At 43.8% G+C, this 18,800-nt stretch overlaps 1 protein-coding gene across 1 annotated transcript in view; it reads left to right on the top strand.

Annotated features, from left to right (window-relative positions):
* The first annotated feature begins 4,416 nt into the window (after window positions 1-4,416).
* The window catches only part of LOC117098797 (O-acyltransferase like protein), a 77,031-nt gene continuing 62,647 nt past the window's right edge, over window positions 4,417-18,800 (top strand). The window contains exon 1 of the mRNA XM_033237738.1: window positions 4,417-4,567. Coding sequence (XP_033093629.1) covers window positions 4,417-4,567 — 151 coding nt within the window. The remainder of the gene's footprint in view (window positions 4,568-18,800) is intronic.

The raw sequence follows: 18,800 nt of genomic DNA on the forward strand, positions 1-18,800 counted from the left end.
AATGGAAGCGAGTGCCTTTCAATTGCTATGAGACCAGCCCCGGAAGACCTCCCCGCTCCCGTCACCATACCTAACCTCACCTCCTGTCACTTCCCCCCACTCCCACGTCACTCCCTCTTTTTAGTTCCTATCCACGATTCATATTCCTGTTACAGGACCTCGGCACATGCTCTTCCCTCTCCTGGAATGCTCTTTCCCCAGTTCTCCTCATGAGGGCTTTTCACATGTTTCACATCCGGTCCACACAGAAGTCCCCTGCCTGGAGAGCCTTCCCTGATTCCCTTACTGAAATGAGCACACACCTGCCTTGCCACTCTCCATCTCTGCTTCCCCTGTTATTTTTCTCCCTGGCACTTATCACTGCCTGACATGATACACTTATGTGCTAAATATCTGCCATCCCCTGGACAAATGTTCTAAGATTTTCCATGAACTCTCTGCCTGCTTTCTATCTGAAACTGCCATTTCCTCTCATTGCAAGAGGCATTCTTCCTTTTCCAGCCTGAGAGCAGTGGGTATTAGTTATATTTTCCCCTGTGATCCTTATTGACAGTCGAGACTGATCCTTGTTTTCTCAAACCCATTGCCAAGTGATGGGAGGCTGAATGCCCTTTCCTTTTCAATAGTTACTTGAATAACGTGACCGTGTCATAAATAATAGCACCAGCCAGTTGATTGCTGCTGCTTCCGGAAATGTTAGAGGCCTGCTTTCAGGAAATGAAGGCATTATTTATTTTCATGTCCTATTTTTATGCCCAGCAAACTGCTTGCAAAAAAACAAAAAACAAAACAGTTACCTAAAATATTTTTGTAAAATGACTGAGCCTCCTTGAGCCTTGATTAGTCATAATTTTTTTTTTCTTAGGGGTTGGGACAAACAGAAGGATCTTGAGCTATTAGTTACCCAGAAGTAAGATCTTCTTTTTCCTTTTTATTTAGGTAGTATTTTTAAAGCATCGTAAGTGGTTTTTATTACTAATGATTAAAATGTAGAGGTGAGTTCTGCTCATTATATTTTTTCCCCACTTGAAAAAGATGAAGTATTTAATGCTGAATTCTAAAAGCAATGTCATTCTTACTTTCAGTGACTACATGACACCAGCAACTAACCCGGGAATAAATCCAAGTTTCAGAGATTTTTCTGTTTAATCATTCATACAGACTTCCCTTGGTATTGGCAGTGGAAAAGTTCCAGAACCACTTCCTGTGAATACCAAAACCCACTGATACTCCCGGATATAAAATTGTCTTGTATTTGCATATAATCTACACACATTCTCCCCTATACTTTAAATCATCTCTACAGTACATACAATACCTAATATGATGTAAGTAGTTGTTACACTATATTGTCTTTTTATTTGTACTTTTAAAGGTTGTTTTTTTTCCCCTCTGAATATTTTCTTTCAATCTATGGATTTGAAACCAGCAGATACAAAGGACTGACTGTATTCAAATTATCTAAACCTCTAGTTTTTTCAGTCCCCTCCCTTACCTTCTCCTAAGGTAGAAAGATGGTTAAGCAAATCAAAACCCAAAAAGCAACTTGGCAGTGAGAGCTCTAATGCTAACAAACACTTATTTAGGACTCAGGATTCTATCAATGTTTTTGTATCATGAGCTTTAGGTTCATGCTATAATGCAACTGTGTGAACTGGGCTGAGTTCACAATTTTACAGATAGGGAAACTGAACCTGCTTCTGTAAGAGCCAAGACTTAAACCCTGGGTTCTGGCACCAAATTTGGTTTCCTTTTTCCTACAAGTTGTTGATTTATCTATATATTCCAAGTTGGATGCTTTCATTTTTGCATCGAAATTTCAGTGTCGACTTCAATTAGACAACACTTTCAGAGGTGTTTAATAATAACACATTAATGGTAAAAAAAAAAAAAAATCTTTTGTATTGTTTGTTTTTTGTACAGATGGGGTTTTGCCATGTTGCCCAGGTTGGTCTTGAGCTCCTGAGCTCAAAGAAATCTGCCTGCTTCAGCCTCCCAGAGTGCTGGGATTAGAGGCCACTGTGCTCAGCCGAAAATACTTTTGAAGGTAGATGCAGAGGATTTCAAAGTTAGAGGAGACCTAAGAAGTAATTTGTACAAGGACCATCTGAGGCTTGAATCTCTCTAATGCCTTCATTCGTGGTCAACCAACAGCTGAGCACTTCCAAGGCTGGAGACCGTGATGTCATTTGAAAGAGCCCCAGTTTATCTTTGAGTAGTTTTGACTAGAAAATTCTGTGTTTTAAAGCTGCCTCCCTTTGTAACTTGGATCTAAATTATCTGTCTTTTTTTTTTCAGGGAATTATTTACCTGATAGTGTGTTAACTATTTCAGCTTGTGTGCCTGAATGTTTGTTTCAAGCCGATAAAAACAATCCTAAACTGCCACAGTACCTACTGTTGATTAAGAGTCTACAAAAGGTCAGACACCCTAATGTCCCCTTGTAGACACATTATCAGGATAACTGGTATATTATCTGCCAGGTATGTAGTGGGCATTTAGAATATAAGGACAATACGTAGCATTTCTTGAGTATTTATAATAGGCCAGGAACTCTTTCAATACTTTTTTTTTTTGAGACAGGGTCTTGCTCTGTTGTCCAGGCTGGTGTGCCATAGCACAAACACAGCTCACTGCATCCTCGACCTCCTGGCCTCAGGCAATCATCCCACCTCAGCCTGCTGAGTATCTGGGACTACAGGTGTGTGCTTGGCTAATTTTATAAATTTTTGGTAGAGACAGGGATCTCACCATGTTGCCCAGGCTGGTTGACCTCCTGGGCTCAAGTGAGTCTCCCGCTCAGCCTCCCAAAGTGTTGGGATTATAAACATGCGCCACTACACCCAGCCTCTTTCAATACTTTTAACATTTTTTTTTTTTTTTAAAAGACATAGGATCTTGCTCTGATGCGCAGGCTGGAGTGCAGTTGTGTAATCATAGCTCACTGTAACCTCTAACTCCTGGGCTCACGCAATCCTCCTGCGTTGGCCTCCCAAAGTGCTGGGATGGCAGGAATGAGCCACCACACTTGGCCTTCTTTCAATACTTTATATTAAATTTCATAATTCCAAGGTGTAGAAACTATGAGTATCTTCATTTTCAAGATAAGATCAATGAGACAGCACAATTGCTCTAGGTCACACAGCCAGTAAGGAACAGCTTTGGCTCTTAATCACTACCCAGAAGGCCTGAGAACATCCCAGGATGATAAAAAGAGCACAGTGCCTGCCCTCCTGGAGCTTCCAGTCTAAAAGAAAAAAGGAGGCAGAAATAGATACCTTCAAAGTGAGAAGGTAAAGGGAGTGTGCAAAGCAATTAGGCAGCAGAGAGAACAGGCTATTCTCATAGCCTACTCTCAGAGGGGAAGCCCAGAAGGGCTTCCTGGAAGAGCCAACACCTACTTAGAATAAGTAGGAATAGATGAGGATGCCGAGCAGGAGCGGAGCTGGGAGAAGGTCACTCCAGACAGAGGGCAGGGCATGAACAAAGGAACCGAAGTCAGAGTCGGCGGGGTGTGTGCATAGAAAGGGGTGGTCCGGGATGCTAGAATAGAAGATGCTCTGAAGCCAAATGGCAGCAGGAAGTACAACTAAGTCACAGCCACCCACAAGTGCAGATGTGTTCCAGCAGTGTAAACAAGGTCTACAGAAATTGCTTCCCATTTTAAATGGAGATATATGGAAATTACTATTTAAAGCAAGTCTTTCTGGAAAAAGAATATTTACACTGTGAGAAATCCAGATCGACACGTTTTATGTTTCCTTAAAGTAGTTGCGTACCATTCCCAAGGTCCTTCGTCAGCATCTGACTTCCCAGGATATGTTTTCCAAACTCCCACGTGTGGATGTGTGTGCATATTTGTCCTGCTGCAAAAACTTCCTTCCCACGGCGCAGTTCAACACTCCCACGCTGATACCGCTCTCAAAGTCCAGCACATGCTTTAGCAGATGCAAACCCTATGCAGACCATCACGGAGAGGTCCTTCTTTGCTTATCATTCATCCAAATGTTTTACGAGTTCATCATCCTTCTTGGACAAAAGCCAAATATTGCCATTTAACATAGTCACTATATTTTTGAAACCCAGAGATGTATACCAGGCCATCTAACCAGAGAAAATCCAGCTTATCCATGTTAACTGGAAATGTTAATCTGCATAACCAAAGGAAGCCAGGTGGTCAGCGGCCCCCACATCCACAGTGCTGTGTTACTCAACAATAACAAGTTGTATATAAATTGGTTTCCATGGTTTGTTCATCTTGGCCGCTTTGCAGGTGGCTGGGAGACGCAGCTTGTCTCTCTGCCTATTAAAGAGTGAGCATGTCCCATTTACCTGCAACATATCATACACCAGTGTTTCATAAATATAAGGCTGTTGATCCAAGATGTGAGGCTTATCCTAACAGGTTAGGAGACAATGATGGGCCTGACTCTACTATTTTGCCTGCTGTCTTTTCAATTTACTTTTGTTTTTCCTGCAAGAAACATTTCTCTGAAGTGCATGCAAGATACTGATGAATTCCTTTCTGATCTGAATTCAGTGAAGCCCAAAGAATACGCTCTAAGAAGTAAGTAGGTTTCCCTGGCCCATTGCAGAGGTGAACACAGGGCAGTGGAGGTTTGTGCTGGGAACATTCTAGATAAATTCTTGAGAATTAAAGACACAGAACCAGAAAGGAAAGAGAAGATGAGCCTTAATTTGCATTTTGCCAGGAATCAAAAAGGGAGGAGGAATTTTTAATGTAGGAGGCTTTACCATCAGTCTAGCCAGAAGAATCTCATGAAGATCACCCTCTTAAGATGAAAGGCCGGGCATGGGGGGCTCACATCTGTATCCCAGCACTTTCGGAGGCCAAGGTGGGTGGATCACTTGAGGTCAGAAGTTCGAGACCCGCCCAGCGAACATGGTAAAACCCCATCTCTACCACAAACACAAAAATTAGCCAGGTGTGGTGGTACACACCTGTAATCCCAGCTACTTGGGAGGCTGAAGCAGAAGAATCACTTGAACCTAGAAGGCAGAGGTTGCAGCGAGCAGAGATCATGTCAGCCTGGGCAACAGAGTGAGTCTTCTCAAAAAAGAAAGATGAGAATAGTTTATACACTGTATGATGCTTATTATTAACATTATTGATGTCATCAATATGGATAACATTTCACTGTCATACGAGATATCTTGGGTTTTTTTTTTTGAGATGGAGTCTCACTCTGTCACCCAGGCTGGAGTACAATGGTGTGATCTTGGCTCACTGTAACCTCTGCCTTCTGGGTTCAAGTGATCCTCAGCCTCCCGAGTAGCTGGGATTATAGACACCCGCCACTATGCCTAATTTTTGTATTTTTAGTAGAGACAGGGTTTCACCATGTTGGTCAGGCTGGTCTCAAACTCCTGACCTCGTGATCCACCCGCCTCAGCCTCCCAAAGTGCTGGGATTACAGGCATGAGCCACTGCGCCTGGAGGGCTTCTTTTTCTAGACATTTAGTTTGCTTTTGGTAATGATTTGCTTCCTTATTCGGGGGAAAAAGTCTTGCCCATTCTGTGCTTGATAGTACATGCTAAGGAGTGTGTTGGTAAATGTGTGGGCTCAAGCTGGATGGAGTGAGACTGCAGCCACACTTCTTGGCATGTAATAGAGATGGACTTCAGATGCTTAGAAGTTTGTTATTAGTTTCCCAAAATCATTCCTACAACTAAAGAGACACACACTTTCCTGTCAGAAAGGGACAAAAAAATCAGATGTGTTTTCACTGGGGTAACCTCTTTTTCAGAAGAATGATTCATAGTTGATACTGATGGGAACCACTAACAAGGAAAAATGTAAAAACTTGCTTTTTCCAAAGCCAGACAAACGAACATAGCAATTTACATTCACATTTTGAATGCATGACTAATGTACTTTGTATTGAAAAATGCTTAGTAGCATAATATCCATTGTAAAGGTAATCAAAAGCTTTCATCTGATATTTTGTAATTCAAAATAGCACATAAGGCCGAGCACGGTGGCTCACGCCTGTAATCCCAGCACTTTGAGAGGCTGAGGTAAGCGGATCACCTGAGGTAAGGAGTTCAGGACCAGCCTGGCCAACATGGTGAAACCCCATCTCTACTAAAAATACAAATATCAGCCCGGCATGGTCGTGGGTGCCTATAATCTCAGCTACTTGGGAGGCTGAGTAATGAGAATCGCTTGAACCTGGGAGGTGGAGGTTACAGTGAGTCAAGATCGTGCCACTGCACTCCTGCCTGGGAGACAAGAGTAAGGCTTCATCTCAAAAAAACAAAAAACAGCAAACAAAAAAACATAATTTGAAGCAGTTGCCATCCTACACGGGATTAGATGTCCGGATACTTAATGAAATAGCAAGAGAATACAAATCCAATTGATTTACTAGCCATCTTCTGCAAGTCTCATTTTGAAATTGATTGTTTTGCTCCAACACTTAGTGATGTTGTAGGGAACATTCTGACAAACTGGGGCCAAATAAGTGGGCCAAGAAAATCCAGACGGTGCGGTGGCTGGCTCAGATTCCTGGTGATGAGGTGGTGGCACATATTGTCATCATTAGTCACAGCCATGTTAACGCTATATTTGCCTTGTAAGTTGCTCTAGTCATGCACTGACCATGTTCCATCTGTAGGAGCCTGAAAATTGAAAATCTTTTAAGTTAAAAAGATTTTTCCAAGATAAATGGTTCGGGAAAGAATTGAATGATTTACCTAAGTGGATAGATGACTTAATTTATTGTAACAGATGAATACAATACTTGGTAGTTTTTTAAACTGATTTTCATTCTAATGTACCAGAAAATACTTGGCATTGTTGCTCTGACATTTTGCCTGAGAATTTTGAGCACAGCATGTCGTTCTGACCTTAGTTCTCAGTTTGGTTTTCCTGGCAGTCATGTGGATGGAAAAAGAATAAGAGTCACTGGTGAGTGAGTACTTTAATACAGTAGGCATCATTCCGAGGCTTGGGCGGGAGCGGTGCCATTTAGTTCTAGCAGCCACTATGCGGGGGAGGAGAGTGTTAGTATCATCTCTTTTATACAAGAGGAAATGGAGCCACAGAAATGCAAAGTATCCTGCCTGCAGTGGTAGAAATAAGATTTGAGCTCACATCGTCCAATTCCTGAGTCTGCACTTTTAATTGTTGAATAAAATAAGCAACAACAGGGCTGGGCACAGTGGCTCATGCCTGTAACCCCCGCACTTTGGGAGGCTGAGGCAAGTGCATTGCTTGAGCTCAGGAGTTTGAGACTAGCCTGGCCAACATGGTGAAACCCCGTCTCTACTAAAAATCAAAAAGTTAGCCTGGTGTGGTGGCACAGGCCTGTAGTCCCAGCTGCTCAGGAGGCTGAGGTGGGAGGATTCCTTGAGCATGGGAGGCGGAGATTGCAGAGAGCCGAGATTGCTCCACCGCACTCCAGCCTGGGTGACAGAGCAAGACTCTCTCAATAAAATAAAATAAGCCACAAGAGAAACAAGAAAAACAAAATAAAACCCAGCAACAAAAAGAGTGAAGCAGAGCTACACATATGGATCACATGGAAATAACATCAAGAAGAAAAAAACAAGCTGTAGGAAGTTATATATATACATAAGTTTAAACAAATGCAATTTAAGGTGCTGTCTTGCTCTATATGGTTCTGCATATGTAGTACAAGTGTTCAGAAATGCATGAGAACGATAACCTCCAAATTCAGTCCAGGGCTAGCCTTGGTGGGGATGCAATTAGGAACACACATTTCAAATGATTGGTCAAGTTTTATTTTTTAAGCTGGGTGGTGGGAACATAGGCACTTGTTTTATTGTTTATGACTTTTTAATGTATTAAATATTGCACAATAACCTTTTTTTTTTTTTTTGAGACAGAGTTTCACTCTTGTCACCCAGGCTAGAGTGCAATGGCGTAATCTCTGCACCTCTGCCTCCCGGATTCAAGTGATTTTCCCGCCTCAACCTCCCAAGTAGCTGGGATTACAGGCATGCACCACCACGCCCGGCTAATTTTTGCATTTTTAGTAGAAACGGGGTTTCACCATGTTGAACAGTCTGAGCTCGAACTCCTGACCTCAAGAGATCTGCCCACCTCGGCCTCCTGAAGTGCTAGGATTACAGGCATGAGCCACCATGCCCAGCTGCATGATGGCATTTTTAAATGCCACCTCCAAGCCCCAAACACGAAGATGGTGGCAGGCATGGGCTGTGTAGGAGCTTGGATAATGGGCCAGGGCCGGAGGAATAAGGTGGAGAGAGAGTCCTTGAGTCACGGCTGTTCTAGAACAGGAGAGAGACTGATATTTAGAGACACTCAATCCAGCAGTGGGTAAGATAGATTAAAGGGGGCGGCCATGGTAGGAAACACTGTAGTAATCTGACTCTAAAAGGAGGCTCTGTTTCAAACTTTCCACCATCTTTTTCCATTTGCTTTCTAACATTCTCAGGTCCACCATCCTTACAGAAACAAAATCCACCACATACATTTGTATGCTTTGGTTTTGCCACCCTCCTGAATCTTGGGGTTTTATTTTATGTCCCTTTTTGCTGCTAAAGTCCTCAGCGAGCATTCTGGTCTGTTTCTGGTTTTGTTGCTGTTGTTTTAAACTCTGTAAAGCTCAGAAGTCCTACATTCAACCTCTTATCACGTACAAAAACCACATCCAGGCCAGGCACAGTGGCTCATGCCTGTAATCCCAGTACTTTGAGAGGCCCAGGCAGGCAGATCACCTGAGGTCAGGAGTTCAAGAGCAACCTGGCCAACATCGTGAAGCCCCATCTTTACTAAAAATACAAAAATTAGCCGGGCATGGTGGTGGGCGCCTGTAATCCTGGCTACTTGGGAGGCTGAAGCAGGAGAGTTGCTTGAACCCAGGAGGCAGAGGTTGCAGTGAGCTGAGATCACTCCATTGCACTCCAGCCTGGGTGACAAGAACGAAACTCCATCTCAAAAACAAAACACAACAAAAACCACATCCCAAAAGATCACTGGTATCCTCTCTCCTGATTATTTTAAATGTTCTTTCTCCTTGATGTCTACAAAGAGTCAAACACTGTAAAATACTTGAAGGGATTTATTCTGAGCCAAAATGAGTGACTGATGTCCTGTGACCACAGCCCCAGGAGATCCTGAGAACATGTGCCCAGGTGGTCAGACTGCAGGTTGGTACATTTCAGGGAGATATGAGACATCAGTCAATACACGTAAGATGTGTATTGGTTTGGTCTGAAAAGGCAGGACAACTGGAAGGGAGTGGGGTGGCTTCTAGGTCATAGGTGGGTTCAAAGCTTTTCCTATTGGCAATTGGTTGAAAAAGTTTATCTAAAGACCTGGAATCCATAGAAGGAAGTGTGTGGGTTAAGATAAGGGATTATGGAGACCTAGGTTATTATGCAGATGAAGCCTCCAGGTAACAAGCTTCAGAGACAATAGATTGTCAATGTCTCTTATCAGACTTAAGCCTCCTCTATCAGTCTTATGTTAACACTGGCCAGTTGTGCCTGAATTCTGAAAGGGAGGAGGGTATAATGAGGGATGCCCCCCTCCCTTCCCACTGTGGCCTGAACGAGTTTTTCAGGTTGACTTTGGAATGCCCTTGGCTGAAAGGAAGGGTGCATTCAGATGGTTGGGGGTCTTAGAATCGTATTTTTGGTTTACATTAACCACCATGGAATGAGCTGCCTTCCTCTTTCTTCATACTTGTCTATTTCTATTATAATTCAGGGTTGGTTCCCTGTCTGGGCTGTCCTACTATGTTGATAATTGGTCTCTTTTCTCCTCTTTCTCTCTCTGCCTGACCCCCTGAACCTTCCCACAGGCACTTTGTTCCTTTCCTCATTGTACTTCTCTTGTAAACGAATCAAGGTTTAGAGACAGGATACTAGGCAGTGGAAATTGTGCTAGGCTGGCAATAAGGCCTGGGACCACCTCCTGGTTAGGCCAATCACCAGCTGTGTGGCCTCACCCAAGCCACATCACCTTGTTTAACACATTGCCTTTAACAAGGTTCCTCACCTGTAAATGACCAGGCTGTGTCCTCAATTCTGGAAATCTACAGCAACTTTAAAGAATTCCAACCAAACCCTCATGACACATAGTTTACCTATAACAAACCTGCACATATACCCAGAACCTAAAATAAAAAAAGGACTTCTGACTCCTAAGCCCAGCAGTGTGCTACAGACAGTCTGTGCTGGCTTGTGAGTGCCAGTTGTTAAGTGTCAAGGTGGTTGTTAAATATAATTATTTTTAGGGGCTAACTCACGCAAATTTATAATTAAATTATATTAAGAACAAAAAGTAATAGATTTTTCTTTTTTTTTTTTTGAGACTGAGTCACTCTGTCACCCAGGCTAGAGTACAGTGGGGCAATCTTGACTCACTGCAGCCTCCCCCTCCTGGGTTCAAGCAATTCTCCTGCCTCAGCCTTCCAAGCAGCTGGGATTACAGGTGTGCGCTGCCATACCTGGCCAATGTTTGTACTTTTAGTAGAGATGGGGTTTCACCAAGTTGGTCAGGCTGTTCTCAAACTCCTGACCTCAGGTGATCTGCCCACCTTGGCCTCCCAAAGTGCTGGGATTACAGGTGTAAGCCACCATGCCCAGCCCAAAAGTAATAAATATTCAAAACTCATCACTTCCCAATTATTTTACTACATTAGAAAAAAAAATCTATGTCTTATGTTAACAATGGCCAGTTGTGCCGGGTACAGGCTGGGTACAGTGGCTCACGCCTGTAATCCCAGCACTTTGGGAGGTTGAGGTGGGTGGATCACGAGGTCAGGAGATTGAGAGTTTCCTGGCCAATATGGTGAAACCCCGTCTATATTAAAAATACAAAAGTTAGCTGGGTGTGGTGGCATGTGCCTGTAATCCCAACTACTCAGGAGGCTGAGGCAGAAGAATCGCTTGAACCTGGGAGGTGGAGGTTGCAAAGAGCCAAAATTGCACCACTGCACTCCAGCCTGGCGACAGAGTGAGACTGTCTCAAAAAAAAAAAAAAAAAAGAAAAAGAAAAAAAATCTATCTGTATTCTTAAAGCTATTTACAGCTCTCGTGTCTGTACAGTGGAAGTCACTGCTGTGCTACTGTGCGTGGCCTTCTAGGTTTGTGTTCAGGGACGTCACCTTGAGAGCTGGGAGTCAGCCATGGGGGCCTGTCTTCATCAGGGAAGTCAGCAATAGCTGTAAGTCAGGGCTTGATTTATTGTTTTATTGTCTAGACTGAGGAAATTGATGGATAAAATCTTGAGTGCAAATTAGAAGTGTGTAATGTCTAACCATTACATTAGGAATAGCACAAAAAGATAAGGAAGTATCTTCAGTACTCCAACTGTCATAAAATTCAGCAAAAAATTTGCTCACATCATGGACAAATAAGTTCTGACATACATCTTCCTTGTTTCACGTCGGTATTACTCATTGACGTAAATGAAAATATCAACATTCATGTTGGGACGATACTTAGTCAACTGAAACCATAGATTGGCTACGGATACAAGAGTTGGGTAAAAATCAGTGAAAGTATTCTGAGAGAATCAATTCATTATATGTGGAATTGATACTAAGGACCTCATTATTATACTACAGGCTTCATTATTTGTAATTTGTGTATGTTATGGGCTGACTTGTGTTTCCCTCAAATTCATATGTTTAAGTCCCAGTACGTCAGGATGGGATTCTATTTGGAGACAGGGTCTTTAAAGAGATAATTGGGCCAGACGTGGCGATTCATGCCTGTAATCCCAGCTCTTTGGGAGGCCAAGGTGGGAGGATTGCTTGAGTCCAGGAGTTCAAGACCAGTCTGGGCAACAGGGCTAAACTATCTCTACAAAAAATACAAAAATTTAGCTGGGCATGGTGGCACATGCCTGTAATCTCGGCTGCCCAGGGGTCTAAGGTGGGGGGATCACCTGAGCCTGGGAGTTCGAGGCTACAGTGAGCTGTGATTGTGGCACTGTATTCCAGCCTGGGTGATGGAGTAAGACCCTGTCTCAAAAAAAAAAAAAAAAAGAGATTATTAAGCCCAGATGAGATGAGTTGGGGTGGCGGTTGTCTTAACCAATAACTGGTGCCCCTTATAAGAAAAGGAGCTTGGGACATAGACATACATGGAGGGAAGACCACATGGGGACACAAGACGACAGTCTCCTAGAGGATAAGGAGAGAGGCCTCAGAAGCAGCCAACCCTGCCAGTGCCTTGGTCTCGGCATACAGCCTCCAGAACTGGGAGAAATGAATTCCTGTTGTTTAAGCCAGCCAGGCTGTGGTACTTCATTATGGCATCCCTAGCGAATGAATCCAGTGTCCCACATGGTTTTTATATCAGTGTAATCGATACTAATCCCCACCTGGTGAGTGTTATAGGTTGAACGTATCTTCCCAAAAGATATGTTGAAACCATAACCCCCTGGTTCCTGTGAATGTTAAGTTACTTGGAAATAAGGTCTTTGCAGATATGTAAGGGGAGGTAATAGTAGATTAGGGTAGGCCCTAATCCCATTATTGGTGTCCTTATAAAAGGGAAATTTGGACACAGACACAGAGGGAGAACATTCCATAAGGATGGAGAGGAGACTGGGGTGATGCCTCCCGGCCTAGGGCTGCTGGCAACCTCTAGAAGCTGGCGGAGCATGGAACTGGTTCTTCCTCGGAGCCTCCGAAGGAACCAATGCTGCTCAGCCTTTGATTTCAGATTTCTAGTCCCTAGAACTGTGAGATAAAACATCTCTGTTGTTTTAAGCCACTCAGTTTGTGGAAAATTCTGAAGACAGCACTAGCAAACTAATACAAAGAACTATGAATTAACACCTTTCAAATGCACTCTAGAATCAAAAGCATGTATTTATCATCCAGAATGGAGAGAAAAAAAAAAAAAAAGTAAAGCACTGTGTCTCGGGTAGGTCCAGGGACTCATTTTCCTTGAGATGTAGCAGAGCTTTTTTTTTTTTTTTTGAGGAGTCTCACTCTGTCACCAGGCTAGAGTGCAGTGGCATGATCTCAGCTCACTGCAACCTCTACCTCACCGGTTCAAGTGATTCTCCTGCCTCAGCCTCCCGAGTAAGCTGGGACTACAGGTGCACACCAACACACCTGGCTCATTTTTGTACTTTTTCTGGTAGAGATAGGTTTTGCCGTGTTGGCCAGGCTGGTCTTGAACTCCTGACCTCAGGTGATCTGCCTGCCTTGGCCTCCCAACATGCTGGGATTACAGGTGTGAGCCACCGTGCCTCGCCCCAGAGCACTTTCTTAAAGTGCAACCAGCCCATGTGTGTCTACAGCAGAGAACTTGCAGGGGAAGCTACTGATGTGGAATTTTAACTTCTCTCAGCAGATCCTGGCTCCCTCCCAGGTTTCATGTGATTGCTGCATTTTGCTGCACTTGATTCCTCTGGGACAGAATGATGAGGGAGGAAGGGAGGCCTCTGGATCCCAAGCAGCCTGCCGGGCTTTTCATTTCCTGTTTCTCTAATCTCATCACATTCTTGAAAATTTCCCCAAGCAGCTACTTTTGCTCTGAGACTTTCTTAACCCTTCAAGTCCCTCTTCCTTGGTTCCTATACCAAGCCCTGAGCCCACCCTATTGGCCAGAGTACTGAGTTTCCTACTCGGGTCACCTGCTCCCTTTGGATTCCATGTTTCCCTCCTGGAATGCTTATTTCATGTCTCTTGTCCGTGTGCCTCATCTTCTCTCCTGGAAGCCAAGGCCACAGCTGATGCCTTGTTGGAGGCAGGGGTCTGCAGGCAGACACTGAATGGACTAGCACCCTTCACAGGCCCCCGGCCGAGCCTGGGTCCCCTGTCACCAGGGCAGATCTGGTCATCTTGATTTTCAGTCTCTGAATGTTGCCTCTCTTCCCACCCAGCTGTTAGTCTGAAGGGCATTTTACTCAAGGCCAGATCCTCTCCTGATGCTAGAGCAAGGGACAGAAAAGATGCTGAGATGAAGCAAATGTTAAGGTAAAGGTGAAACTGGGCTTCACTGAAATTCTGGGTTCACTGGATGCCAAATATCCATGCTGCAGTAGACTGAAACACGGTCCCCCAAAAGACATCTCAATTCCTGGAGCCTGTGAATATTACCTTATATGGAAACAGGGTCTTTGCAGAAGTGATTAAGGATCTTAAAATGTGGGGGTTGTCCTGGATTATCCAGGTGGGCCCTAAATGCAGCCCCATGTATCCTTAGAAGAGAGTGACAGGCCGGGCACAGTGGCTCACGCTGGTAATCCCACACTTTGGGAGGCTGAGGCAGGTGGATCACTGAAGGTCAAGAGTTCGAAACCAGTCTGGCCAACATGGTGAAACCTCGTCTTTACTATAAATACAAAAATTAGCCAGGCATGGTGGCAGGTGCTTGTAATCCCAGCTACTTGGGAGGCTGAGCGGGAGAATTGCTTGAAACTGAAAGGTGGAGGTTGGAGTGAGCTGAGATCGCGCCACTGCACTCCAGCCTGGGCGACAGTGAGACTTCATCTCAAAAAAAAAAAAAAAAGGGAGACAGGAGGAAATATGCATCCACCACACATGCACACGGAGACGATGTGGCCACAGAGGCAGAGTTTGGAATGCTGTGGCCACAATCCAAGGGAGGCCGGCAGCTGGAGGAAGGAAAGAACAGATTCTTCCCTGAAGCCCCTACAAGGAGTGCAGCCCTTGCTAACACCTTGGTTTCAGTCCAGTCATATTTATTTTGGATTTCTGGCCTCCAGAACTATGAGAAAATAACTTTCTATAGTTTTAAGCTATGAAATCTGTGGTAATTGTTACAGTAGCTACAAGAAATTAACATGCATGCTATTCTTGTTCTTTTGGTCTAAGATTAATAGCCGACCAGACACAAGGGGACTGCCAGGAGGTGTCTGCTAAGAGCCTGTCTCAGGAACCAGGCTGTGAAATGGAGAGCACATTCAGCTCTTTAACCACAAGGAAATCTCTGGCACCTGCTAGTTAGCGTTTTACCTGTATGCCCTGTATTGTCAACTATAAGACAAGGACTATTCTTGTTTTCAAAAATCTCCAATGTAACATAGCAATCTGGTAGGTGCTTAATAAAAGCTTGAAACTCATAATTCCTTTCAGGATTTGTTTCTGGCCTAGCATTCCAGAAGGTTCCACTGCCTTCAACTTCATGATGTCAACACATCATATTTAAAAACTTAAGACTGTAGACCGAGGCCTCCTTTTTCCTCTATTCAAACCCAGAAATTAATCAGCTGTGCATTTTAATATCCACATTTCATTGCCACCAAGTAAGAAAGAAAATTTGCCTGCCAATTAGCACAGAATTGAAACAAGTTGGTTTTAATCTTTTGCAAATGAAACTTGGAACAACTGCCATATGATTTGAAGTAGCAGGTGCGATTAATCATTCATTTATTCTATTTCTCCCTCCCATGGCAATCACAATGTATTTTGATTTGGAGGGTGCCCGTGCCCTGGCATATCTTAGGTTCTTGACAGAAGCTAATTAAGGATTAGTTTGGAAAAGAGCAACTTGTCCATTTGAATTCATACTCAGAAAGGAAGCAAACGCAATTTGAAAATTTGCGTGGCACAAAATATGAGCTCAGCTAGACAACTGCAAATGCAATCAGCTTAGAAAGCAAATACCAACTGGAAAGAAAACTAGAATTTAACCTTCTCAAATGAAGAATGGGATATTCTTCATGTGTTCTTCAGGGTTTACCTAAGGAGGGAGACAGCCTCAGTTTTGACATCTCTTTTGTTTCTGTCTTCTTCAAGGCTTATGGTTCCAGACCCTTTCTTACACTTCAGGCTACAGAGTTGGGGCTACTCCATGATGGAAAAGGGGATGTGAAAATCATTTAGTCTGTTACACGCCAGGTGTGGTGGCTCACGCCTGTAATCCCAGCACTTTGAGAGGCCGAGGCAGTTGGATCTCTTGAAGTCAGGAGTTTGACACCAGCCTGGCCAACATGGTGAAACCTCATCTCTACTAAAAATACAAAAATTAACCGGGTGTGGCGGTGCATGTCTGTAATCCCAGCTACTTGGGAGGCTGAAGCACAAGACTCTCTTGAACCCAGGAAGCGGAGGCTGCAGTGAGCCGAGATCGTGCCACTGCACTCCAGCCTGGGTGACAGCAAGATTCTGTCTCAAAAAAAAAAAAAAAATCAGTCTGTTACAGTAAACGCATCCAGTTTAATTATTTTGTTTTTCTGACACAAGGAAACAATGTCTCGGTGGAGCTGGATTTTGGGCATTTGAACTTAAATTTTTTTAAGTTTAATTTGATTCAGCAAATGTTCATTGAGCTCCTGCTCTGAGAGATAGATGAAGACACAGCGCGTCCTCCCTCCCCTCACCGTGGGAGACAGGTACACAATGTCAACCTACCTTTTAGTGTGACATGTAAGCAAGAATCTGGAATGCTTCTTAGGGAAGAACATCCTTCAGTAGACTTAAAGGATGATTCAACATTTGCCAGGCAGATGGAAAGGAGGAACATTCCACGCTTAAAGACAGTGTCGCCTGGTGCGTTCTGTATCTTGGAGCAGAGGAAATGAGCGTGGGTTGGGAGGATGAACCCAAAGGGGCAAGTCAGGTCACGAAGGGCCTTTTAAACCGTACTCAGGAGTCTGGAATTAATCCTAAAACAGAGCAGGCAAGCCTGGCTGCTCGTTACAATCACCTGGGACATTTTGAAAACTAATTAAAGCTCAAGCCTCACCCCTGACCAATTAAGTCATTCTTTGTCGGGGTGGAGCCTGGGTGTATGTTTTTTAAATGTCTCAGGTGATTCGAATGTCCACCAGAATTCCCCCCAGAGCTGAGAATCACAGCCGTAGCTAAGAGGGCTGCAAAGTTTTTCCCTAAAGGGCCTGATAGTAAATATTTTCAGCTTTGTCAGCGAGAGGGTCTCTCTTACAGCTACTCACCCTGCCATTTTGTGGGAAAGCAGCTCTGACAATATGTAAATGAATGAGCATGGCCATATTAAAAATAAACTTTTCTTTTTTTTTTTTTTTTTTTTTTTGAGGCGGAGTCTCGCTCTGTCGCCCAGGCTGGAGTGCAGTGGCCGGATCTCAGCTCACTGCAAGCTCCGCCTCCCGGGTTTACGCCATTCTCCTGCCTCAGCCTCCCAAGTAGCTGGGACTACAGGCGCCCGCCACCTCGCCCGGCTAGTTTTTGTATTTTTAGTAGAGACGGGGTTTCACCGTGTTAGCCAGGATGGTCTCGATCTCCTGACCTCGTGATCCGCCCGTCTAGGCCTCCCAAAGTGCTGGGATTACAGGCTTGAGCCACCGCGCCCGGCAAAAATAAACTTTTCTTAAAAGACAAGCAGGGTTATAGTTGGCCAACCCCTACTCTAGATGATGGGACGCCATTAAGAATTTAAGAAGTATATTGATTCAAACATTTTTACAGATTATTACATAAATAATATATGAATTTGTTCACACTGTAAATGAATCTAAATAGTGCAGACAAAGTTCAAGACCTTTTTATTCCCTCATTCAAATACCAGTCCCTTTCCTAGATAATAAGTGTCATCAATGAGGTACAAATTTTTCTAGAATTTTCTCCTTCTTCTTTTTGGTATGTACTAGAAAGATATAATTTTTTAAGTTTAAAAAATGTATTTATTTTTCTTGCCAGGCATGGTGGCCTGTAATCCGGTACTTTGGGAGGCCAAGGTAGGAGGATCACTTGAGTCCAGGAGTTTGAGACCAGCCTGGGCAACATAATGTATAGACCCTGTCTATACAAAAATAAAAAAACAAAATTAGCTGGGTATAGTGGTGTGTACCTGTAGTCCTAGCTACTCAGGAGGCTAAGGTGGAAGGATTGCTTGAGCCTGGGAGGTCAAGGCTGTAGTGAGCTGAGATCATACCACTGCACTCCAGCCTGGGTGACAGAGTAATGCCCTCTTTCAAACATATATATATATATATATGTATGTAAAGAGAGAGAGAGTATATGTTTATATTGTGTGTGGGTATACGTGTGTGTGTATATATATGTATGTATTTTTTTTTTTTTTTTTTTTGAGACGGAGTCTCGCTCTGTCGCCCAGGCTGGAGTGCAGTGGCCGGATCTCAGCTCACTGCAAGCTCCACCTCCCGGGTTTACGCCATTCTCTCGCCTCAGCCTCCCGAGTAGCTGGGACTACAGGCGCCCGCCATCTCGCCCGGCTAATTTTTTGTATTTTTTTTTTTAGTAGAGACGGGGTTTCACCGTGTTAGCCAGGATGATCTCGATCTCCTGACCTCGTGATCCGCCCGTCTCGGCCTCCCAAAGTGCTGGGATTACAGGCTTGAGCCACCGCGCCCGGCCGCATGTATTTCTTAAACTTGCTTTTTCCCCTACATAATAATATGTCTTGGAGTATTTCCACAGCAGTAAATATGTATCTCTTTTTAGTTTTTGCATAGCATAATAAAATATGAACTATGAAAGCCCCATGGCTCATTTAACAATTTTCTGAGAGAGGTTGAACTATTTGGAATTGTGAACATTAAACTGTTTTATCCTACAAAATGCCATTTTGAAATGGTTAAACCTCATAGTCTGTGTTCAACTTTTTGCCATTACAAGCATTACTGCTGCAAGCATCTTGCATTGTGTGCTTATGTGTGTATCCCTGGGGCAGATTCTGGGACGCTGACTTGCTGGATCACTGTGCCTAGCAGTGAGAAAGGAGTCTTTAGCTAAAACCCCAGACACTGATTCTGGCAAACTTCAACATAAAGGAAAGCTATTGGCAAAGTATGGGCCAGCTCAGAGGAGGGAGGGAAAGGCTAAAGACCTGCTTCCTGGCGGATGAGTGGTGCCCAAGC

This window comes from Trachypithecus francoisi, unplaced genomic scaffold (assembly GCF_009764315.1).
Source record: "Trachypithecus francoisi isolate TF-2019V2 unplaced genomic scaffold, Tfra_2.0 Contig01474, whole genome shotgun sequence".
NCBI lineage: Eukaryota > Metazoa > Chordata > Mammalia > Primates > Cercopithecidae > Trachypithecus > Trachypithecus francoisi.